General features: G+C 48.0%; 1 protein-coding gene across 2 annotated transcripts in view; it reads right to left on the bottom strand.

Annotated features, from left to right (window-relative positions):
• The window catches only part of PIP5K1C (phosphatidylinositol-4-phosphate 5-kinase type 1 gamma), a 41,190-nt gene that overhangs the window by 3,047 nt on the left and 13,682 nt on the right, over nucleotides 1-24,461 (bottom strand). Inside the window, exons 5-16 of one of the 2 annotated variants that reach the window (XM_038770665.1) lie at nucleotides 21,984-22,136; nucleotides 20,904-21,203; nucleotides 19,992-20,197; nucleotides 17,985-18,068; nucleotides 17,537-17,585; nucleotides 15,558-15,642; nucleotides 14,331-14,492; nucleotides 12,790-12,928; nucleotides 12,218-12,250; nucleotides 10,214-10,318; nucleotides 9,317-9,449; nucleotides 71-154 (exon numbers count right to left, since the gene is read on the bottom strand). In XM_038770665.1, the coding sequence (XP_038626593.1) occupies nucleotides 71-154; nucleotides 9,317-9,449; nucleotides 10,214-10,318; nucleotides 12,218-12,250; nucleotides 12,790-12,928; nucleotides 14,331-14,492; nucleotides 15,558-15,642; nucleotides 17,537-17,585; nucleotides 17,985-18,068; nucleotides 19,992-20,197; nucleotides 20,904-21,203; nucleotides 21,984-22,136 (1,533 nt within the window). The remainder of the gene's footprint in view (nucleotides 1-70; nucleotides 155-9,316; nucleotides 9,450-10,213; nucleotides 10,319-12,217; nucleotides 12,251-12,789; nucleotides 12,929-14,330; nucleotides 14,493-15,557; nucleotides 15,643-17,536; nucleotides 17,586-17,984; nucleotides 18,069-19,991; nucleotides 20,198-20,903; nucleotides 21,204-21,983; nucleotides 22,137-24,461) is intronic. The other variant, XM_038770666.1, reaches the window with a different exon arrangement.

Genomic DNA, 24,461 nt, shown 5'->3' with positions numbered 1-24,461 from the left:
CATCGGCCTACGGGAAACCGAGCCCCGGGGTCGAGTTTAATCCGCCAGGGCACCTCTACCAGACACTTACTGTATCGCTCTCCTCATCAGAGACCGAGTGGACTTGCATGCTATAGTGGAGCGGGGAGTAAACCCAACTCCTCTCATCTGTAGGCTGCCAGAGGCGGTGGGGGGAGGTGGAAGAGGAGCAGCAGCAGCAGCAGCAGCAGCAGCAGCAGCAGCAGCAAGCAAGGAAGAGAAAAGAGGAGAAAAGAAAAAACGGAGAAATAAAAGAGTAGGCCACCCCAACAGTACGAACAATCGTCATCTCTGCAGAGTTTTCTGCCAGGATAATGTCACTCACCACTTCAACTGATTGGCTGCCCTTCTCCCTGGGAGAACGCCCTTCAAATTCATCCTGGAATTCTCAATCTGGGGCAGTTCTGAGCAAAGCTCCGAATGCTAAGCAGGACAGGGGAGGCCAGCACGTGACGGCCCTGCAAGTCACCACCTACTTAATGACGGAGCACCTTTCTTTATGTGTCAAAATGGAAGGGATGAAATTGCCAATTCAAAAAAATAGTTTCTTAAAACCAAGAGAACAGGGGCCTAGAAATCACCCAGGAAGTCCGGGACGGGGGGTGGGGGGTAGGGGGTAGCAGGCTGAGTTAGGCTAATGTTAGGAAAGGTAAAGGAAGAAGTTAGTTAACACGCCAAAAGGCGGGAAAGGACTGGAGACGACAAGGAGGTGACAAACGGAACCAGGATGCCTGAGAGTCAATGACTACACCTGCAGGGAGGTGGCAGGGCCCATCTGGCCACTTCTATCTTGCTGCTAAATCAGGATGGTGGTGATGACGCCATTTCCTCCCCCCTGCAGCATCTCTAGTTATCCAAGTCAGAAACTGACAAAGGAGTTATTCTGGTGATTTGTTTAAAAACAAATGAGGTGAGGGGAAAGGGAGATACCTAGCCACAAAGTATGCTTGAGACCGATGTATTTTTGGGCAGGAATTTTTCTTTTCTCCCCCTGATACTGCATGGGAAAAGTCAAATATCATGACCGCCTCCTCACCCAATCTTTCAGTCTTCACTCCATCCTGATCTTCCTTGACCCCTCAGATGCCTTTGACATTGTGGACCACCCCTCTGTTCCTGGCAATGCAGGATCTAAGCTGGGCTTCCACCCATTTCCCTCCTGGTCTCCCTCCTACCTCTCAGGCCAATCTTTCTCAAGTCTCTTTCACCGGTTCCTCATCTGCCTCTCACAGGGGTGAAACCCTGTGAGATTCACCCCTGAAACTAAAGAAGAAAATCTGAGGAGCGTGCCCATGAAATGTCACATTACACCCGGCATGTAGGTGTAAAGTGATGATATCATAGGTAGGGCTGGATTAACGCTGGGGCCCAGACAAAAATGAAAGCCTCAGGAAGGGGCACCTCCCCTCTCCGCCTTTCCCCTCCGCAGCTCAGTGGGAGCGGCACATGTGTACGTGCTTCTGCCTCAGCTTCCAACGGAGCCAGATCACAGTTTGGGTCACCTCCGGGTGCCAAGGTGGGGATGACAGCTCCTTGAGGGCAGGATCGTGTCTATTTCATTGTACTTTCCCAAGCGCTAAGTATACAGGGCTTGGATGGAGTAAGTGCTCAATAAATTCCACTGATTAACTGAGTCAATCTAGACCCCTCTCACTGTGGGCCGGGAATGTGTCCGCTAATTCTGCGGTATTGTATTCTCCCATGCACTTAGTACAGTGCTCTGCACGTAGTAAGCGCTCAATCAATACGATTGGTTGATTGATTGTCAAGTGCCAGCATGGCAGGTCTCAGGGATGCTCCCTCCTCTTCCCCTGCTTGTCCCCCACTGCGGGAAACTCTCTATTCGTCTTCATCCTGGAAGGCCCTCACCTCCCACTCTGAGCATCCCAGCAGTGGAGGAGGAGGAGGGAATGAGTAGGTCACCGCTGTCCCAGCATGACTGCCAGACTCAAGATGGGGCAGGAGGTGGGGAGAGGCAAAGGGCTCAGCATACGAGTGACTGGGTGGATGACGACTGCTAGAGGCTGTGCTGGGCTGACGGTGGAGGAGTAGTCAATAAATACGATTGAGTGAATGAATGAATGAGTAGGGGACCTCAGGAGGTCAATCAATCAATGGTATTTATTGAGCACTTACTGTGTACAGAGCGCTGTACTAAGCGCTTGGGAGAGGACAATATAACAAAGTCGGTAGACACGTTCTCTGCCCACAGGGAGTTTGCAGTCTAGAGGGGGAGGCAGACAGAATAAATCACAGATCTGTGGGGCTGAGAATGGGGTGAATATCAAGTGCTAAAAGGGTACAGATTCAGTTGTAAGGGCGATGAAGAAGGGAGGAGGAGTAGGGGAAATGAGGGTTTACTAGGGGAAGGCCTCTTGGAGGAGATGTGTGTCTTTGAAGGCGAGGAGAGTGGTGGAGCGTGGTGGATGAGAAGGAGGAGGGAGGACATGGGCAGGTGCCGAGGTAGTGAGTAGGTTGGCCTTAGAGGAGTTGTAGAAGAAAATCAACAAGGTAAGGTAGGAGGGCAGTGAGCTGATCGAGTGCTTTAAAGCTGATGGTAAGGAGTTTCTCTGGAACGTGTGCATACAGCACACTCAGCATAATCCTGCCTTGCGCTCCTCAAAGTTTCACCCCCAAAGTCTAGCCCACTTTCCATGTCCAGTCCCCCCATTGTTGTAGAACATCTCCTGTCCTGACTACCAAGCTACCCCCTGCCCCACAAGCTCCACCAGGAGCCAGGCTGGCTCGCTGGGGGAGCAGATGGCTCTGCAGGTGGCTGACTGGCTGCCTGGCTCACCATAGCCCAAGGCCGTGCGGCAGACTCTGGCAGGGACGGGTACTTCATCAGGGCCGAGCCCCCTTCTTCCAGAAAAAAGACCCCGCTTTGATTCGGTGTTCCAGACTATTCTGCCTTATTTTCACCCCTACCTGTGGATCTCTTCTGGAGCTCTATTCCACCCCCACCACAACTCATCCACTTTCATGGCTTCAGCTACCACCTTGATGGCAGATGACTCCCAAATCTACCTCGCTAGTCTCTCCTTCCAACCACAATCTCAATCAATTAACTAAGATTATTTGCTTATCGAGTGCTTACTGTGCGCAGATCACTGTACTAAGCGCTCGGGAGAGTACAATCTAACAGAGTTAGTAGCCACATTCCCGGCCCACAAGGAGCATACACTCTAGAAGGGGAGACAGACATTAGTATACATAACAGACATGTACACAAGTGCTGTGGTGACTAAAGGGTACAAATCCAAGTGCAAGGGCAATGCAGAAGGGAGTGGGAGAAGAGGAAATGAAGGTTTAGTCAGGGAAGGCCTCTGGGACCGGCTCCCATGACATTTCCTCTTGCTTAAAAGGCATCTTCATATAGCTGTGCCACTGGTCCCTCAGTCTCAATGTATCCAAAACTGAACTCATCTTCCTTCCCAAACCCTCTCCTCCACCTACCTTTCCCATCACCGTTGACCGCATCACCATCCTCCCTGTTTCTGAAGCCTTCAACTTGGGCATCATCCTTGACTCCTTACGCTTTCATGTCTCACATCCTGTCTGTTGCTCAATCCCGTCAGATTTTCTTCCCCAACACTTCCCAGATCTTCTCTTCCCTCTCCATCCAAACGGCCACCACCCTGGTCCAGGCCCATGTCACATCAGTCTCCTCTCTGATCTCCCAGCCTCTACTCTCTCTCCTCTCCGGGCCCTTCTTCACTCCACTGCCCAGATCATTTTTCTAAAGCGTCGTTCTGAAAACATCTCACCACTCTTCAAATACTCCCAATGGGTACCCATTCCTCTTCACGTCAGACTAATAGTTTATAAGGCAGTGCATCAGCTCTCTCCACGTACTACACTCCACCTAATACAATCCACTTCTTCCTCGCTCATCTTCCCTCTGTGCCTCATTCTCTGGGACTCTCCTGCCTCCAACCCCTGGCCTTCCTCCTGCCTGGAGCTCCCTCCCCCTTCAAATCTGCCAGACCTCAGCTCTCCCCATCTTTAAAGCTCTTCTGAAATCCCATCTCCTCCAGGAAGAGTCTCCGATTCATTTTTTTTCCCTCCTTCCTCAGGTAACGTCATCCTTATCACCTCAGCACTTTGGCACCCACTATCTCATCCGCCCTCCCCTCTGCATCGACTGTGCACTTGGCTGTGGATCCCTTCAGCACTTTGAGACTCCCCCCAACCCCACAGTAGTTATGTAAATATTTGTATAATCTACTATTTCTCTGATCCATAATCTATTTTCATGTCTGTCCTCTAGACTGTAAGCTCCTTGTGGGCAGGGATCATGTCCACCACCTCTGTTGTACTCTACTTTCCCGAGCACTCAGTACCGTGCTCTACACTTACAGTGCAGTAAATGCTCAATAAATACCCCTGATTGATTCTTATTGCATTCTTGTACACATTTTACATACTAAATAGAGCACAACTTCCCCCTATGTTCCTTTTGCCCACTGGATCATAAGCACCTTATCTTCTTCTATTGTACTTTCCCAAGTGCTTGGTACGGTGCCCTGCACAGTAGGTACTCACTAAAGGCAACTGATTGACTAATATTAAGCACCAAGCTAGCAAGAGCAAGAATTGGCCCACACAGAAAAAATGAATGTTAAAGGATCCACCGTACTATACCTCCCATCTCTAAACTTTTTCAGGAAACTCTGATATCAGCAGATAGACTGCATTTCAAACTTTTTCATTCTTCCTTGCATAGTACAGTGCTCTGCACACAGTAATCCATCTTATTTATTGAGCGCTTACTGTGTGCACAGCACTATACTAAGTGCTTGGAAGAGTACAATATGACAGAGTTGGTAGACACAACCCCTGCTCACACCAAGCTTATGGTCTACAGGAGAAGACAGTCATGAGTGTGAAGAAATTACAGATATGCACATAAGCGCTGTGGGGCTGAGGAAGGGTGAATAAAGGGTGTAAGTCCAAGTGCAAAGGTGACACAGAAGGGAGTGGGAGAAGAGGAAATGAGGGCTTAGTCGGGGAAGGCCTCTTTGAGAGGTGCTTGCTCAATAAATACCATTGATTGATTCCTGTCCTGTTCTCTCCCTCTATTAGCACTCTCTGTGATCTCAGGACACCCTTCCCTACCCCTTCAAGAGGTCAGCAGGAGCAAAGGGGAGAGCCCAGAGTTGCCAGGAGTTCCAGGCCATAGACTGAACCAGTCGGTAAGCTCCTGAAAGAATTCAATATCAACAGGAGAAAAATGTTGTTTCCAGGGACTCGATCAAATGCATCAAACCCGTCCATATGGCAACGAAAACTTCGTTGTTGTTAGCTCAGCGTCTGGTGGCCTTAGCGGCCTTAAGAAAAAAAAAAAGTGTCTTCCATAAAGTTCTTTCACTTGTGGCAGTGAAGCCTCTGTGGCGCACTCTTTAAGTGAGTCACAGCATGAGGATCAGAGATCTAGTTGCTAATTTTGTTGCTTAGAAGAGGTCGGCAGATCCCCAGTAGCACTTAATGCGCTAAGTCTCGTCGAGCAAGATGTCAAAAGGGGCACTGGGGACTGTGTGCCAAGCACTGTCCTAAGTGCTGGGGGATAAACAAGTTAACACATGGTATTTACCCCTGGTACCTCCCAGTGGATCTACCCTCTCAACATGTGCTAAAAAGACCAGCCCAGGGCCCCCCCCCAAGCCCGTCAACCACTCTATCAGAAACAGGTACTTGTAGATTCTCTACCAAAAGGCTCTGCTGCTGTTGTGGACAGATTTGCTGTTAAGAATCAGTTTCCTGCTGAGAAGAGGAGGATATTAACCACTTGGCACTAGGACTGCCTTTGACAGTGCCGTCAAAGGCAAAAAGCTTCTTGAGGGCAGGGACTGTGTCTTAACACTATTGGACTCTCCCGAATCTTCAGTACAGTGCTCTGCACACAGTAGGTGCTCAATACATACTACCAGGTGATTTCACTGGTCAACAGAAATGGCTTCTAGCTTTTACGACCACCCCTTTTCTAGTCATCCTGTCTTAAGTCCCTGAATGTGGCTCGGAGTTTCTACGGCTCGGCCTCCTCTCTGCTCATCCAGGGACTTTCACGCTAACACCACCATCGCTGTGGAAAAGATTAAAAGGTGGCATCTCTCCAGCTTTCTTTGGAAAGTCAAGCTGGTGCCTTGTGCTGAAGTGGAAATTCAGAGTCACCCGAGTGCTAGTAACTTCTTGGCACTAACGGTCGAGGCCGAGCGGAAATATTTACGGACTCCCAGGAAGCAATCTTCAGCCGCCTGAGGGGAAAGGAAAGGCCGAAGCTGAGGCTTGGTTTCATCACCAAGAGACGGTGCTTATTCAGTCAATTAAGCAGCAAATTAGGAATCCTTAAGGCTCTGGCGAGTGGTCGTGGCTCAGAGGCTGCTCCTGCCCTGGGTGACTTCTCTGGGTAAATCAACCTCCTCGGGACCTTGATCCGAAGCAAGCTGCTTCCTGGAGACACAGATCGTCATAACACGCGGCAGAGGCAGACCGACGATCCCTCACACCCTAACCTGCTGATTCTGGACTTGCCCTAGGAGAGACAGGGTGACCTGTTTGCGTTCTACTTGGGTCCAAACCAACCTGTAGGACAAGAGGAAGGGCAGCCTGGGACACAGGCACCGCAAACAAAAGGAGGCCGAGGTGCAATCTCCGGGAACCGAGCCTTTCAAAGCTAGCATTCGACTGCCCTGGCCAACTGCTGAGTTCAACTTACAGTACCGGAGGAGGAAAGCGAGGCGGCTTGGAGTCGGTGCCGGCGGGGAGAGTAAATCCAGTACCTCCCATCCGTGAACTGGATGGCGCCACAGGAAGGGAGGTGGGGAAGGAAACAGAGGAAAAGTGATGAAATGAAAGGGAAAAACAAAACAAAACAAAACAAAAACAGATGAAAAGAAAAGCAACTGGAGGGCTGCGGGCCTGGAGATCTGGGAATGGCGAAGCCCCAAGCTCAGCCGTTTTACCAGCCTCATCACAGAAAGAGAGGTAAAGCCGCCTACGCCCCTCACGTTGTGTTGGTCTCCCAGCAACCAGGGGCAGAGGGTCTGGTCTTCTGTCCAAGGAGGTTTCCAGGGCTGCCTTTTCTCATGGTCCTGCTCTCTAGGGCTCTCAGATAACTGCTCTGCATTCAGGGGGCTTTCAAGCCAGCACCTTCAAGGGAAGCCTTCTCCCCACCCCGCCACCCATCCCTCTAATCAACCTGTTACCCCCGAGGACAGACACACATGCACCACCCTCGACACAAAAAAAATGTTCCAACCAAAAACATCACACCATCACATGAGAGGAAAAGAATCTCAGTGAAGGAGTATGAGGAGGTACTAGGGTGTAGTGAACAATTTTGAGGGGTTAGCGCTTGACTCCTTGGGGAGCAGCTAAACAGAGGACACCTAGACTGTGAGCCCGTTGTTGGGTAGGGATTGTCTCTGTTGCTGAACTGTACTTTCCAAGCGCTTAGAACAATGCTCTGCACACAGTAAGCGCTCGATAAATACGACAATGTGATCCAGCCCAAAAGGACAGCTTCCCAAGAAAGCCAGGTAGTTAACCTTGAACCAGAAGCCGAGCAATTCTACCACGCAGTGGCAAGGGAAGCTCTCCATTGAGAAAAGTATGCCAGTGTTTATCAGGAGCTCTGTTCAGCTGACATTCATGGGAAAAATATAGATCGTGGCAAGTATTAGGAGAAAGCAGCTGGAATCATTCCATGCTTGAAAACCACAGCACAGACACACACGCGTGCGCACACACGCACATGCGCACGCTCACCGGTTCCCTCTCCACCAGCCTATAATACTCAGTAACATATAAGTAATGCTACAATGAGGAGGATAGGAGCACCAGACAGATCAGTAGGATGCAGGAGTCCACTAGCCAGAGTGGCTTAGGGCTCTCCTGTGTACATGGAGACTCCAATTCCATTGTGATGACAATACTAATGGTGACAACTTGAGTTGGTTTGCATTTCCACACCAATTATCCCGCCTGTCCTCACAACAGTCATAGGGAGGTGGGGAGCGGCAGGGAGGGGTGGGACAAGTGCCCCTGTTTCACAGTGGAGGAAACTGAGAATAAGTGATCTGCCCAAAGTCAGAAAACGGGTCAGTAGGTGTCAGAGTCAGGACTAGAACCCAAGTTTTCTGCATTCCAGTTCACACTCTTTCCACTAGCCCCTGCTGTTGCCCAAAGGGGCTGTGGCCCTTTGCTGGGGCTAGTGAGACCGTAAAGATGAACATGTACAATCCAAAATGGCCGGGGTGCAGCAGCAGGCAAAGTGGCTTTGTCTTCCCTTTCCGACCTGTGACCGGTTCCCTGAGAGCAGGCACACCGCAACACTCCGCACTGTGCTTGGCCACTGCGGGAATGAAGAGGGCAGCCAGCGCTAAGCTGCTCAGTTCCCCCCTGCCAACTCGGCCATCACCTCACTGACTTCCTGGGTCTCAGAACTAAGCTTCCTCTGAACCAGCTATGGAATCTGCCTGCAGGAAAAGGAAAGCAGAATTGGTCACAGCCCTCTAATGTCAGATGACCACGCCCCGGCCTCAGATTGGGCTTCAGGTCCTGAAGAAAACGAGCACGGTGCTGCAGCACCGATGGGCACCTAGGGATTTTCAAGCCACACGATTCTGCTTCGGCAGCTGACTTTCCCAAGGGGACTAGGCAGAGCTTATCCACCTTGCAAATAGCCTTGCAAATAGCTTCCAAAAAGAAATCCAATAGCCCCGAAACATTTTTGCCAGCCTCCAAAAATTTCAACCCCCTCACTCACCATCCTCTCTCCCCTGACAACAGACTCATACCAAATATGCCACCCCTCTCAGCCTTCCAAGCTTTCCCTACCGGCATCGAGGCTGATGGTCAATGCGGGCGCCACGCTTCTTTGCATGTCACCCCATCTCCTCACATTTTCTCAGTGAGAAGAAGCAGAATGAGGCTTTAGAATGTGTCTTTTTAGAAACTATTCTGCAAGGCTTCTTTATGGTCTTTGAAGTATTGTTTGATGAATATAGACAGGTCAGATCAGTTTACCCAGTTAACTGTGTGCGAAGAGGTCGCCTTTGGACTGTCTCTGAAGACCTGCTATTTTGGGACCTCTCCGATCATCCCCTTCAGTTAGAAATGGAGTGGGAGCATTCTTTCAAACTGTATTCTCCAGAGAAGACTGGTAGCAGGGTGTCTTGAAGCTGCTGTGGCTAGAATGCTTTCTTGACCCATGCTGGCTGAGCGACAGACCAATCCAGAGTGCGACCTTAAAGAATAGAGTTTGCCAAAGGGAAGGGACCTAAAGGTGGCGACTTACAAAGTATATGTCAGTGGCTGGCACCTCATCTTCATCGGATGCTTGGCTGGCTGGTTCGGAGGCCTGGCTGGTAGTTTCTACCTCCACAGCAACAGTGGATGTGACGATGGCAGAGGCTGAGGAAGCTGCTTCCCTGGGAACATAGAGGAAATGGAGTAGGACAAGGCTGACTTAGAACTGCCAGGCTAGGAAGCCGGCCTTTCTGTAGCCCCTTGCCTACGGAAAGGAACAATGAATACTAGGAGAAAGGTAAAGAAGCCTAATTGCATGCCTCTGGGCGGAGACTTTGCGGGGTGCTTATTTGCTAGGTTGGCAGACTCCCACATTCTTAGAGTCTCTGATGAAAGAAATTCCTCTGCTTTCCTCAGGAATCCGCTCAGGAGGTTCTTCCTTACACCAAGCCATGGGCAGTTCCATGTCTGGTAAGATAAGAACTTACAGAAAGAATTTATTTCCCCCGTTACCTCACTGCCTCTGCCAAAGCTTTAGGGAGGAATGACAACCGATCCCGTGGAACTGAGCAAGAGGCAGGTACAACCTGGGGACTGAAGTTGGTTGCTGAGTGTTGGATTACTCCCAGTTGTGTGCAGGGCGCGTTGCTTTCCCCAGCGCTTAGTACAGTGCCTGGAACATAATATGAGCTTAACAAATGCCATCATTATTATCATTATTATTTGGGCCATTTCCAAACCCAGAGTTCTTTAGGCAGCATTCCCCGGGGGATCTTGGAATCAAGGGGCCTGAATACCTAAAGTTTGGCAAACACCCCCGGGAGTTACCACAAACTTGAAAAATCCTGGTCACGCGAACCTGGGATGAAGGTTTCCCATCACGGTTCCCCACATTTCCACCCCAGAAGCTGCCTGACGACTTGCCACCTTGCAAGCGAACATTTACCCTTTTTCCTCTTCTTCGGGAGCCACAATCTCAACGTTACATTTAGCCTCTATTTCGACTGTGATCTGCTGGAGCTCCTCTTCCACGTGCACCTCCTCGTGGGACCTGGGAAACCAGCAGGAAGACCAAATCCTCTATTTTAATTCTCTCATCTCCCCACACCTAGCAAACCAACACCCTGCTTTGATAAGCAGATTCTCAGAAGTTTCTTGCATTTTAGGCGGGCCAGTTTCCACATGAGCCAACCTGACATTGCAGTGAACAATCTGATATTGTGACTGACAGTGGGTTAAGTCTGACTGAGTGCCCACGATTAGATTGAAGTTCATATTTTAGCACCGAATGCTAATCAGGAGGCTCAATGCAGGCAAAGGAACCACAAGAACCAAGTCTTTTGTTGCCCAAAGGGTCCTCGCCTCAGTGAATGGTGTGTCCAACCTACAGGTGCCACGCTAGAGAAGCAGCGTGGCTCAGTGGAAAGAGTCAGCGTGGCTCAGTCAGAAGTCATGGGTTCTAATCTTGGCTCTGCCACATGTCTGCTGTGTGACCTTGGGCAAATCACTTAACTTCTCTGAGCCTCAGTTACCTCATCTGTAAAATGGGGATCAAAACTGTGAGCCCCATGTGGGACAACTTGATCACCTTGTATCCCTCCAGTGCTTAGAACAGTGCTTTGCAAGCGCTTAACAAATGCCATCATTATTATTTATCAGTCTGTTCCCTATGGCACGGATGAGCAGGGTGGCCTAGTGGATAGAGCCCAGGACTGGGATTCAGAGGACCTGGGTTCTAACCCTGGCTCTGCCAATTTTCTGCTGTGTGACCTTGGACCAGTCACTTCGCTTCTCCAGGCCTCAGTTACCTCAGCTGTAAAACAGGGAGAAAACACCTGTTCTCCCTCCCTCTTAGGCCGTGAGCCCCCTGTGGGACAGGGACTGTGTCCAGATCTGTTTATACTATAGCTACCCTAACGGTTAGTACAGTGCTTGGCACATAGTAAGCGCTTCATATATACCACATTTCTTAAAGTTGTTTACATGGTTATTTGCTGCCTTCATTTGGTCTGTTTTTGATTGTAAATTCTAGAGGGCAAGTTTGTACCCCTTGCCCAGCACAGCACCATGAACAGGTGGATGCCTTTCATTCATTCATTCAACCATATTTATTGAGCGCTTACTGTGTGCAGAGCACTGTACTAAGCGCTTGGGAAGTACAAGTTGGCAACATATAGAGACGGTCCCTACCCAACAACGGGCTCACATCATCATGCCTGATGAACAGATACTAATCTGGGTAGCAGAGTAAGCAGAAGCCAAAAGAGTGTTCCGTGGTTGGTTCCCAAAAGTAGTTTTGGATTGAGACAGGCAGTTTAACATCCTCCCCACCTCAAAAAAAGCCACCACCACAGGAACCCCTCCACATACTCTTTTTCCCCTACGGGCGCCTGAAGGTCTCCGGAATGAGTCGAGATTTTCTTTGTAAACTGGTCCAAAGATCTATAAAGCGATTGTGATCGTGGCTTAGTGGAAAGAGCACGGGCTTGGGAGTCAGAGGTTCTAATCCCGCCTCTGCCACTTGTCTGCTGTGTGACCTTGGGCAAGTCACAACTTCTCTGTGCCTCAGTTCCCTCATCTGTAAAATGGGGATTAAAAATGTGAGTCCCTTGTGAGACAACCTGATTACCTTGTATTTACCCCAGCACTTAGAACAGTGCTTGGCACATAGTAAGCACTTAAATACCAAAATTATTATTAATATTATTTGTAGATTAGTACAATTCAGAGGACCAACATTCTAAGGAAACTAGAGGCTAGATATCTTCACAGCCTGAAATGGGCTCGAGAACTTGAACGAGCTACTGAAATTTAGACCCGAGGGTATGAATAAGGCACAGAAACATCCACTTTGTTACCTGTTCAAATTCTCACACCTGCTTTTATGGAGAACCTACTCTGAGGAGCCCCGTTTTCTAAGGAGTCACACGAAGGGAACTCAGTTCCTTACCGGGCATCTTGGCCAGATGAATGAGTGCGACGCCTGCAAAGACAGAGCGACAAACATGATCAAATATAGTCACCAACTTCTTTTGAGGCAGATTTCTAGAACAGCTGATCCCAAAGTATGGATTCATTTCCCCAAAGCATGCTACCTCTTTTCCAGGAGATTTTTAATTTAAAGTGATACATCACCATTCCAGGATCAAGCAAAAGGGATTTAAATAACAGTAATTAATAAAAATAATTCTTCTATTTCAGATGAGACACTGGCTCAGCAGAGGGTTCAGCTGGACCTCTTTGGGTGCAGTCAGCAGCTTTTTCTGGTACGATGATAAATGGCCCACAACTGAATATCAAATAGTCGTGGAACGTTCAATCACTGAACGTTCACTGACCTGCTAAGAGTCATTCAAGCCAATTTCCTCACCCAAAAGTCCAAGGCCCAGCATCCCAGGCCCACAACTGAAAACAGCTGGTTAGGTTTGTCCCGACAGCCTTTTGTTGGCATCACCGTTTGTTGGGAACCACTGAGAATGAGCAAAGTGGTTGGCGATTTGCTGGAAAGCAAGTTTTTCTCACCTGTACCTGGGTTGCTCAGAGGTCTCAGAAGGAGACCGCTCGGGGATGGAGAGAGATGTTGACGACAGCGTCGTGGCTATGGAGGCTGTGGTTGCTTCTTCAAATGAAGGGGGAGTGCAAGGTAGCAGGTCTGGCCTGCCTGCAGGGCCCACAACAGTCAAAGGGAAAGGGAACATGGCATGAGTGATATTTGAAGTACTGCTGCCCTCACTCCTGAAACCCCAATGCACCGCTGCTGCGACAGATCCTCTGACCAAGTCCCTTCTAGCCCCCTGGAGGGGATCTGGGAATTTCTTGGACCAAGAAAAGGAAACGATGGACATTCAGAATCAAGAATAGATGCCTTAGGAACCACCGCCTCTTCCGATAGGGCTGGCGGGACCCAATTACGCGCGACCCGACATTTTATTATGCTAAACTATCGAGTGGCTTCGGGCCATGCCAGACAGCTGCCGGAGGGTTAAGGTCTCCCCCACGCCCCCACCCCTATGATAAGATTGGCATGCCAATGTCAGATACTTCGACCAGAAACTGGATGGGATCCAACTGGCTTTAGGAACAACTGAAATAATACCTGTTTACAGCCTAGGGGAAGCACTAGAGGCCAGACTGGGAGTCACATCATGTATACTGTTGAGGGGGATGGAGAAGGGAGTCGGATTTCCTGGGGAAAAGCCAACTAGGCCTTCCCCCCACCCCACCCTGGATTTGATACGGCCTTCCCACAAATTCAGGATGACCCAGCCAGTGTTAAGTGGAATCAAAGAGTTCTGCTCCCAACTAGACCGCCCCTCCTGCCCCCCGAACCAAAAAAAAAAAATTACAAGAGACGGCTTGGAACTGATGGTCCAGAACAGATTCCTGGGCCAGTCTTGTTCCAGGAATTTCAGACAGTTTCACACCAGACCCTCAGGACCAGAGAGGAAACTGGTGAGCTGAGGGGTTGTTAGCAACCTTGCTCCCTCTCCCTGGATTAAAATCAATTCACACTTGTCCAACGAAGGGAGAGAGGAAAGGTCTATCGCATCAGGGCTGAAAAGAATTTCCAAAGCCACCACAGTATGTGCAGTCCAACAATGCCTACCATTTTCCCCCTTCGCTTCCTCCTTAATTCCAGTGGGAGACTAATTCCTTCTGGTGATCACGTCTACATATCCCAGAGATGTGATCACACCTGCCTGTTGGCAGCAACCACCCTGCAGTAGTGATTCTGATAGGATATTCTTTCTTTGAGACGATCATGGAACAGAAGATTACACAATGTGGTACTCCCTTCTCTCTTCTTGGCACCATCATTTGGCTTTCCCCTTTCCTGGTAAACTGCCCGAGGTGGAGGGTTCATCCCAATTCCCCATTCCTCTTGTTTAAGTCTAGCAGCAGTTAAATCAGTGTAGACGCACAGAGAAAACAGGCAGCCTTGGGGAATTCTGTGCCAGCTGCTGAGGTTTCCTCTGATATTGGTCGAACTTGAACCAGGCCAGAGGAGGATGGAGCAGAAAAGCACTTGGGTGACAGACCGGGATGGGTGGGAACACTATTACCTTCATCCTCTAGAGTGGGGTAGCTCCTAGCAGCCCGCAGGTCATACTGAGCTTCCTCCCGTTCCGTGGGGATCTGGCTGGCAGAAAATGCTGCTGTGGGCCCGCTAGGCTTGACAGCTAATAAGGCACTGCGACCTCTCTTAGATGGTGAGGATTTCAGAGCTAGAGAGGAAAATGGAGGTAAGCAGAAGAGAAAGGGTCAGGATGTTCAAAGATCTCCCACTCATACGACCAGCCAAAGAAAAAGCCGCCAGTAGCACAGAGATTTATAGTCTCATCTTATCCCAGACGTCCCCTCCCATTATGGCATCGGAGTCTACGGAGGCATTTTAGGGGGAGCTGTTTGCAAGTCCAGAGAAGTGATCAATGGAATGAAGGGTATAAAATACTTCCCAAGGGAAAACCTTTAGAGGGATGAAACCCCAGGTCAGTCACTGAGGGAGGCAGCCCCCCTTAAGAGTTTTTTTTTTTATGGCTTTTGTTAAGTGCTTACTATGTGCCAGGCACTGCACTATGCGCTGGGGTAGATACAAGCTAATCAGGTTGGACACAGTCCACGTTCCACATGGGCCTCACAGTACTGATCCCCATTTTACAGATGAGGGAACTGAGGCACAGAGAAGCTAAGTGACTTGCCCAAGGTCACACAGCAGACAAGTGGCAGAACTGGGATTAGAATCCAGGTCCTACCGACTCCCAGGCCGTTGCTCTAGCCACTGACCACACTGCTTCTCTATATTCAATAGTTCAATTCTTCTCGGCAATCAAGAGGAGACATGCGATCCTTGATAAAGTCCGACTCCCGACACAAACCCGAGTAAGATTCAACTTCCAAAGTACGCTCGGCCACACAAGCCGAGGTGTCTCTGTGGCCAGGAGCTGTCGAGTCCAAAGCAATCGGAGGCAGGCCCTGGTTAGCAGCATGGTGGATATACTGTCTAGCAGGCCTGACAGATCACTGGAGCCTGAATTTCACAGCACCAATACCCCCCTTCCCCTCCTGGTTTGCAATCTGACCTGAGCCCAGTGAGTTTGAGACCCCAAACTCATTTCTGCTAACCACATGGTTATATTTTCAGAAGAAAGGGGGGATATTTTCACCCCACGGTGTGAGGGGAAGCAACAGAAATGGGCTCCCTGGACACTTATCTTCTCATGGAAATGATGAACAAACATTCTCACCCACTCCTGTGACCCGACTAGTCTTGAGAAATTGAGCGTACTTACACGAGTTCTTCCGAAAAACAGTGTTAGTCATGAATTTGAAAAATCTCTCAGCATAGAAGCTGGGTCGGTGAACCGAAACCGTGTCCTGAAACAGGAGCGGTAAGGAGTGTTACACCCTTTTATTTATTCCAAAAATAAAAATGAAATCTTGCGGAAATTCATCCTCCTTTTGAATGCTGCTTTAATTAGCTCATTTTCCCTGTACCCAATCCACTTTGATACTACAGATAAACCGGGAGCATTGCCTGCATTTTGATTAGGTTTTCATTACAATTTGGAATGGATTTAGGATATGGGCAGAGAAGAGGGTACCTATATTTTGCAGGGCTGATAATGGTGCTTGTTATGTAAATAAACATAACATTCCCACAGCACCAAGAAAAATGAATACATTTGAAGTTCACTCAAATTTGGAAGAAAAGAAGGCACCAATGTGTACATAGTGATCGCATCTCATTTCCCTTTCGCTGATATTATTTTAAATATTTCAATTGGCAGGGGGGAACCTTGCCTTTTATAGTCCTGAATCCCAAAGACAGTTATGTGAATAAGGTGTTTATTTTCTAGATACGGGTAAGAGGGTAGCTTCCTTCTCTTGTTCCAACCCACCTCATTCACCCCTAATGGAAAGTGACTCCTCTCCCTACCCCCTATAACTTAATGATAATTATGGTATTTGTTAAGCACTTACTATGTGTCAAGCACTGTTCTAAGCGCTGGGATAGATTCAAGTTTTTTAGGTGGGACACAGTCCCTGTTCCACATGGGGCTCACAGTCTACGAAGGAGGGAGAACAGGTACTGAATCCCCATTTTACAGACGAGGGAACTGAGGCACAGAGACTTACCCAAGGTCACACAGCAGGAAAGTGGCAAAGCCAGGATTAAAACCCAGGTCCCCTTACTCCCAGACTTCCGCTCTTTCTACTAGGCCATACTGCTTCCCAACTTCCCCCCAGCCTCCATTCAAGAGAGGGCTAGGTGAGCAAGTCCACAGAGGGATAGATAGGAAACTTTTGTATGCCTGCCTGCCTTAAAGTCAGGAGCAAAGTGAGGCAGTAGACTGACACAAGACATGTCATTCTTAAATTACAATTAATGGTATATAATAATAATAATGCTATTTGTTACGCTCTATGTGCCAAGCACTGTTCTAAGTGCTGGGGTAGATATAAGGTAATCAGGTGGTCCCAGGTGGGGCGCTCAGTCTCAATCCCCATTTTACAGATGAAGTAACTGAGGCACAGAGAAGTTAAATGGCTTGCCCAAGGTCACACAGCAGATATGTTGAGCACTTACCTTGTGCAGAGCACAGACCATCTTGGGAGAGGATAATACAATAGAGTTGGAAGACTTGATCCCTGCCCCTGAGGAGCTTACAGTTTAGCAATGGAGATGGGTACTAAAACATATTACAGGGAGGAGGAAACAATAATGAAAAGTCAGTAGGACTTTGAGGTATGGGCTAAACTTAGGACTCCTCCCCCAGCTTTGGATCCCAAAGGACCCCAGCTAGGCCTGAGCCACATTCACCTCCTGATGGATTCAGGATTTGGGGGGTGGGGTGAGGAACAGGATCAAAAAGAAATTGTTGGGCCCAGCCTTGATGGGAACTGGTGGCTGGGAGACCTGAATCACACTTCAGTTGGGGGCCTGGTCGCTTTTCTCGGAGAACTGGAGCCCCACAATCCTGTTCTTCCAGTGGGGACCTGAGGATATTCACAAACACCAGTAAGACCAGAGATCATCCCTGCCACAGCCAAGGTCGGCATGGAGCCTGAGAAAGGGGCTGGGGCTTCTGGCACCGTGGACCCCCTCAGTCTGTTCGTTCCTGCCGGGCAGGAGTCCTGATGGAAGGGGATGCTGGGGGCAGGCTTTCAAAAGCCCAATTGAGGGTGAGAAATCCCAACCAGGAGTGCATCACAATGGTTACATCATAACCCAGAGGAAAGGCCGCTGAAACGTGCACTTCAAACTCACCCCATCATGGACAAGAGCCTTCCAAGTATGTTCCAGCTTTTTGATGAATCTAGAAAGAAAAAAACAGCCACCCTAGTTAACCAATGCACTCACTTCCAATGTCCTTTGCTCCCGGCTCTACTGAGAAGGTTAAACTTTCTCAGGAAGGAAGAACGAAGGATATTCAAATTCTTCCTGAGGTATTACCCAAGTGACTAGAGCATTCTGGTTTCTAAATTCTGATTAAGGTCAGGCAGGGAGCTTATGCAATAGAAAGCTCTTTGAATTAGGAAGATGGTCCCCTTCACCCCACATTTTTTTACACTGGCTACTGAAGTAACCAGGGTAGGCTTTAAATTCTTTTTGGAAGACTCAGTCCCAGGTGGCCAGGCCTAATCTCTCCCCAGTTGAAAGGATTAGAGGGGAATTTGGAGCGCATGTGGCCCCAGCAGCTAACCGGGTCACCTACCTGTAGGACTGTAGGATATCGATGATTCCTATATGTAGCAGAAGACGCTCCCCTTTGCCATTCACCGCGGGGATCCCACCCATCCTGCAGGAAAGAGGAATGTGCAGTGGCTGTCATATCTGGTCCAAAGAAGAGCCGCATGAATAGGGGAGCGGGTAAAGGGAGAGTGGGTTATGTTACAGCAGCCATCCTGCTAGACGTACTAGAGGGACCTGACGACTTTGAGAGCGGGTAATCTCTCAGGGAGCATCCGCCGCCAAGCCTGGCTCCTTGGCAGAAAGAAGGCAGTGGAAAAATAACTGCGAAATCCAGAGCACAGACTGGCCCACCTGTCACCCCAGGGTCCGATAGGAAAATCCCACTTGCTGAGACCCAAAACTGGAATATGGACACTGGAAAGTGGGGAAGGGAGCTGATAAAGGCTTAAGTTTAATAAACGTACTTTCTGCCCTTTAAGCTGCAAAACAGTGGAGGGCTCCCATGGCTCTTGGCTGGATTCTGGCTCTTGGGAGCAAGTCACTGCTAGCGCAACCCCATTTTGGACCCACATGTTCAAAAACTGTGAACACCAAGGGAGGGAAGGTGACTTTCCCTAAAAGGCTTTCTCACCAGCTCCCCGCACTCTCTAGTAACAGCGCTTCCCAAACACTTAGTACAGTGCTCTGCACACAGTAAGTGCTCAATAAATACGATTGATTCTGAAGCCAAGCGTTCAAGGCCCTAGCGTCAGGCAGGAAATTCACCATGGGGAGTCAATGACAGCGTTGGCTAAGCAAGAAAAAATCAACTTATTCTGAAAGCCCAAGGGCCCTCCAGATAGCCTATGCTACTATTAGAATTCCAGTAAGATTAATAAGCACGTTTCAAATCATCGATATGCATCGGAGTGCCAGGGATCTGTCTTCCACAAGAAGAACCAGGCTCCCCAAATAGCTCGACCCTGGCAGCTGACTGCCTCTGACCCAGATGGAAATATGACATACCATGATCTTTTATGCAGGCTCTGAATAGGGGGTTCACAGAACAACTGCAGCTTGGGATTACTATTAGGGCTAGCAAGCTTCCCCTACACACACATCTCAGACAATGCACGTCTCCTCTCTCTCTCCTCTCACCTGCTAAACCTTTCTAGTCTCCTTCTTGACCTCTTCACTCAGGCCAATCCCTATAAAGGCCAAAATGGTTTGAAGATGTGTAGAGATGCTCTCTCTCCCGCCAACTCTTTCCACCTCCTGTCTCCAACAAACCAAGAACGGGCCTGCCACCATTTATGGCCCTCAGCAAGAGCTGAACCCAGGTTAAACTTCTTATGGACAGGGAAAATGTCTACCAACTCTGATGTATTGTTCTCTTCCAAGCGCTGAGCTTAGTACAGCACCCCACATGCAGTAAGTGCTCAATAAATACTGTTGATTGCTCTCTAGGAGGGGAAGCTTTGGAGGGTATGGCTTCCGGTCACAGCTCTTGGCTCAGCTGGCTCATGCCTTGCATCCTTTCTGATATCACTGACCCTTTCTGGGTCTTTGGTCAAATGCTGTGGAATAACATCTCTATTGGCTATGTGTCTGTTTCTCAATTACTAAAGAGGAAGAAGATCCATTTCACAAAAAAACCTAAGGACATAGAAGAATTCAGGGGGTGAATTACCCAGTTTATAGATCATTCAGGCTCCATTATTTCTGCTTATTTTATGCTGCCTAACTTTTGGCCATTTCACTGCTGGCAATCCTTCTACCAAGGGTTGACAAAGGACCGGGAGGTGAGGGGGCGGCGGTGAAACCCCTCAGCTTTGCTGTTTCTTAGTAAGTAGAGGGAGAGATTGAAATAATTGGTTGAAAAAGATATTTTGCTCATCTATGGCTTTAGGTTATTTGTTCTATTCTCAGAACCCATTAGTTTGGACAATCAAAAGTTGGCTACAGCAACTAACACTGACTCTTGGGAGAGAGCATCTGTCCAGACTGCTTCGTTTCACTCAGTGACCCACAGATCACATTCGCCACTTACGTGTCATCTGTGTCTATCGATTCCCCCCGGGCAGCCCCACCCTGGATGGATTCCATGGCCGTGGAGTAGAGCGCCTTCTGTCCAACTGGGCGTTTCTCGTCCGATGTGCTCTGGGCTCCCTCGGTCTGCCGCTCCCGCTCCTGCTGGTCTATGTTGTGTAACCCAAGCAGCAAGCTGTAGTCCATGATTTTAAAACTTTCCAACACCTACAAGTCACCATGGGGTTCAAAAAACGAAACAAACCACACACACAATACCACAATTAATTCAGTACTTATGCAGACCCAATTCTCCAGAAAGCATTTTTGATCTCTCCTGTATCCCCTGTCAGTTTATACACTTGACATTTTTCACTGACCCACAGTCAGTGCAAGGCCTTTGCTTTCTGGACCATCTTAGGGTCCAGAAGGTCAAACCTACGTTGGAGCCTCAGATTTAAACCTTATTATTATTATTATTATATTTGTTAAGTGCTTATTATATGTCAATCACTGTTCTAAGCTCTGGGGTAGAGACAAGTTAATCAGCCCAGACGAAGTCTCTATCCCATATGGGGCTCACAGTCTAAGTAATCTCTATACTGTAAACTCCTTGTGGGCAGGGAACATGTCTACCAATTCTTTGTATTGTACTCCCCCAAGCACTTAGTACAGTGCTCTGCAGAAAGTAAGCACTCACTAACACTGATTGACTGAATGATCTTCTGTCACGAGATCAAAAATAAAACCAACTGGTGTTCAGAGGTTCAGTTCCAACTCTAAAAAAGAACCTCAAACTTAAAAAAAAAAACCAAAACCAATCACATTATTCTTGCTCTCTCTCCTGCTTTGTAGATCAAAGCCCAAAAGACCAATGTTTTAACAGTTCTTGGCTCTGGGATTATATTATCATGCCCATGAACTGCCTCCTTACCAAACAGTCTCTCTGTAAGGTTTTCACTAGTGCGCTAAAGGTGTCAGCATCCAGCATCAGGCCTTCGGGCATGTCCTGCATGAAATCCAGGTCCTTGTACGTGGGGATAGATTTCTCCTTCTCCTTCTTGCTTGCCCGCCGTTTGTAAGTCGAGCCCTTGAGGTCAAACTTCAGGTGCATTTTCACGACTCTGGGAAGAATGTTGTTCATTACCACCACCCGGATGTTCTTTCCCCCTGATTGAACACAGTACAGCCCATAAAACTTTGGAAGTAGGGTCCGAGGGTTTTGGTTTAGGTTCTATAGGAAAAGAAAGAGAGAGGAAGAAGTAAAAGCAACAGAAACCTGTGAGGAAAACAAAGTGGGACCTATTTAGGGCCTCTTCCAGCCCTATGATTCTAAGAGGGATGGAGAAGCACTTTGATTAAGCTTCTAGCCAAACAGGGGACTGTGGAAAATGGAAAGGTACTTTTGTTCTTATCACGGCGGGTGGTTTTTCTCTTCCCACTACAATCTCTCTCCAGCCAGAAGTAAGGCCAGGAACTTAGCTTCACCTCCTGTGGCAATTCATAAACCTAACATTTTCAAAGAGAGACTCATATGACACTCTCCCACTGGGTTACAGACTCAGGGATAGCCACCACTAATTAAAGGAGGAAAACGAGAGGATGTACACATCTGATAGGGGAGTGGAAGGGCATGTGACTGTCCAAAGACAGAGAGGGAAAGCAGGGAGTTGGGGCTCGATGAAAGTTGAATGCTCTGTGTCTCGTTTTACCACATGATTGAGTTTTCTTTATAAACGTATCCTTTGATCCCCCCGGAATCAAGCCCAGAAAAACCCTCTGAAAAGCATGGTCTGTTTTCAGGAATTTTCAGCCTAGGGATTCTGGGATTTGTTGGGTCATTTTTCCCTCAGCAAAGAATTTCAAACGGTGACTGGGGTTCAGCAAGTCTGAACTGAAGGAACTGACTGAACAGGCTCGCGGTCTCTAATCTAGAACCATTACCTAGGTTTGTTTAACTCAACAGGCTGAACTAAGGGCCATATACTTCAAACATGAGAAAAGCAATACGTACCATGTAGTAACCAGGAAGTAACTTCTGCAAGAATTCTGCTTCCTTATGCATTACAGTTTTGATGATAAACTCGTCATCGCTGGTAACGTAGAAGACTGAACCACTGGCCCCTGGGTTAGAAAGCTCGATCAAAGGCTCATTACACAAGGAATACTAAGAAGCAAAGAGGAAAGGTGGAGAAGCTTCAGACACAGGGCTCTTCACCACGGAGATTTCTTTATTTCTCCCAATCTCAATTTAAAAATGAGTACAGTGCTAAATCAATCAATCAATTGTATTCGTTGAGTGCTTACTGTGTGTGGAGCACTGTACTAAGCATTTGGGAGAATACAACAGAATTAGCAAACACATTCCCTGCCCATAATGAGCTCAAGGTCCAGAGGGGGGAGACAGACATTAATAGGAATAAATAAGTACTTCATAACATATGATTTAAAGATAGTACATAAGTGTTGTGGGGTTGGAGCGAATATCAAATGTCCAAATTGAAATGTATAAGCTAAATGCTTAGTACAGTACATGCTGAATAAAATACTATTGATTATAAGACATTATGAAAAAAACTTGTCTTCACTAATTCCCAACAGCTTGGTCCTTCTGGGACCAAAAGCACTACAGCCATTTGAGGTTTTCAAGAAGCTGGGAGAATTGTGGTCAGGGAACTGCTATAGAATACAACCACAAACCCTGGTCATAGGAATGTACAATATTGGGGCAGTTGGATAGCTAAATAAGGCCTCTAACTGACATTGAAACCCAACCTAAACCCAGGTAAAATTAATAGAACCCCCCCCCACTAACCAGATACTTCCTTTCTCACGTACTTGATCTTGTCTCCCACCCGAATCTTACAGCATGAGCGTAACTCACCCATCACAGCTTCCGAGTCCTGCCTCCCGGCAGGAGGTACATCTTTATGAACTTTAAGATGTTGGGGTAAATCTGCCATGTACTGTGGGGGCGGGGAGGGGTGGGGGTGAAGCGCATCTTCATGAACTATAAAATGTTGGGGTAAACCTTTCATTTACTGGATCAGGAGATGGCTTGCCATACTGCGCTTGTTTCTTATATTTGCTGAATGGTTGAAATTTGAATTTATGCCTTTGTTGCTGGGTTTGTCTCCCCCTAAATGTGAGCTCCTTTAGGGAGGGGACTATTTCATTTTTCCTCAGTACATCCCGTGAGTGCTCAGTACATTATGTTGCCGACTTGTACTTCCCGAGCGCTTAGTACAGTGCTCTGCACACAGTAAGCGCTCCATAAATACGATTGATGATGATGATGAATAAATACGACTGAATGAATGAATGAATTATTCTGTGCAACGTAGACATCTGTGAGGAAGATAGGGGCAGATGTCAGAGAAGCAGCATGGCCTAGCGGATAGTCAGAAGGATCTGGGTTCTAATTCTGGCTCCACCACTTGTCTGCTGTGTGACCTTGGGGAAGTCACTTAACTTCTCTGAGCCTGTTACCTCATCTGTCAAATGGGGATTAAAACTGTGAGCCCCACGTGGGATATGAACTATGTCCAACCTGACTAGCTTGTATCTACCCCAGCGGTTAGTACAGTGCCTGGAACCTAACAAATAGCCTAAAAAAATGTTAGCTCACTATACAGTTGGAGATACTGAGGCCCAGGTACATTAAGTTACAGGTACATTAAGAAGCAGCGTGGCTCGGTGTTAAGAGCACGGGCTTTGGAGTCAGAGGTCATGGGTTCAAATCCCAGCTCCAGCAATTGTCAGCTGTGTGACTTTGGGCAAGTCATTTAACTTCTCTGTGCCTCAGTTACCTCATCTGTAAAATGGGGATTAAGACTGTGAGTCCCCGTGGGACAACCTTATCACCTTGTAACCTCCCCAGCGCTTAGAACAGTGCTTTGCACATAGTAAGCACTTAATAAATGCCATCATTATTATTATTATTATTGACTTGTGACTTAGGGATAGAGCTATGTAGTCATAGAACCTGATTTCTGGCCAAGGGCTCTTTCCACCACTACACTGCCATTAAAACTCTTCAGAGAGAGATGGTTCTGTTCGACACAGAATATAGACTGTAAGCTCATTATGGGCAGGGAAGGTATCTGCTAATTCTTTTGTACTCTCCCAAGCACTTAGTAAGTGCTCAATAACTACCATTGATTGATTTATAGAGACATGTTAGAATTCCACATCGTTCCCAATTGTTGTCAACAAATATGATCGGGACACCACCCTCAATGTGTGCTACATCCTAAAGTCCTCCTTAACCTTCTGGTCCTAAATCCTTTCTGGAGCATCCTTTGATAGGGGAAGGAAGAGGCAGGGCAATTTCTGGACCGCTTACTCCCTAACCTCCTCTCTGGCCTTTGAAGCAGCACAAGCATATCTAGAAACTCTTGTATGGTACTTAGACAATTACTCTCCCCACCTTCAAAGCCTTATTGACGGCACATCTCCTCCAAGAGGCCTTCCCTGCCCTCTTTCTTTTTCT

This window comes from Tachyglossus aculeatus, chromosome X2, assembly GCF_015852505.1.
Source record: "Tachyglossus aculeatus isolate mTacAcu1 chromosome X2, mTacAcu1.pri, whole genome shotgun sequence".
In the NCBI taxonomy this organism is placed as follows: Eukaryota; Metazoa; Chordata; class Mammalia; order Monotremata; family Tachyglossidae; genus Tachyglossus; species Tachyglossus aculeatus.
This window is presented reverse-complemented; position numbering and strand designations above follow the sequence as displayed.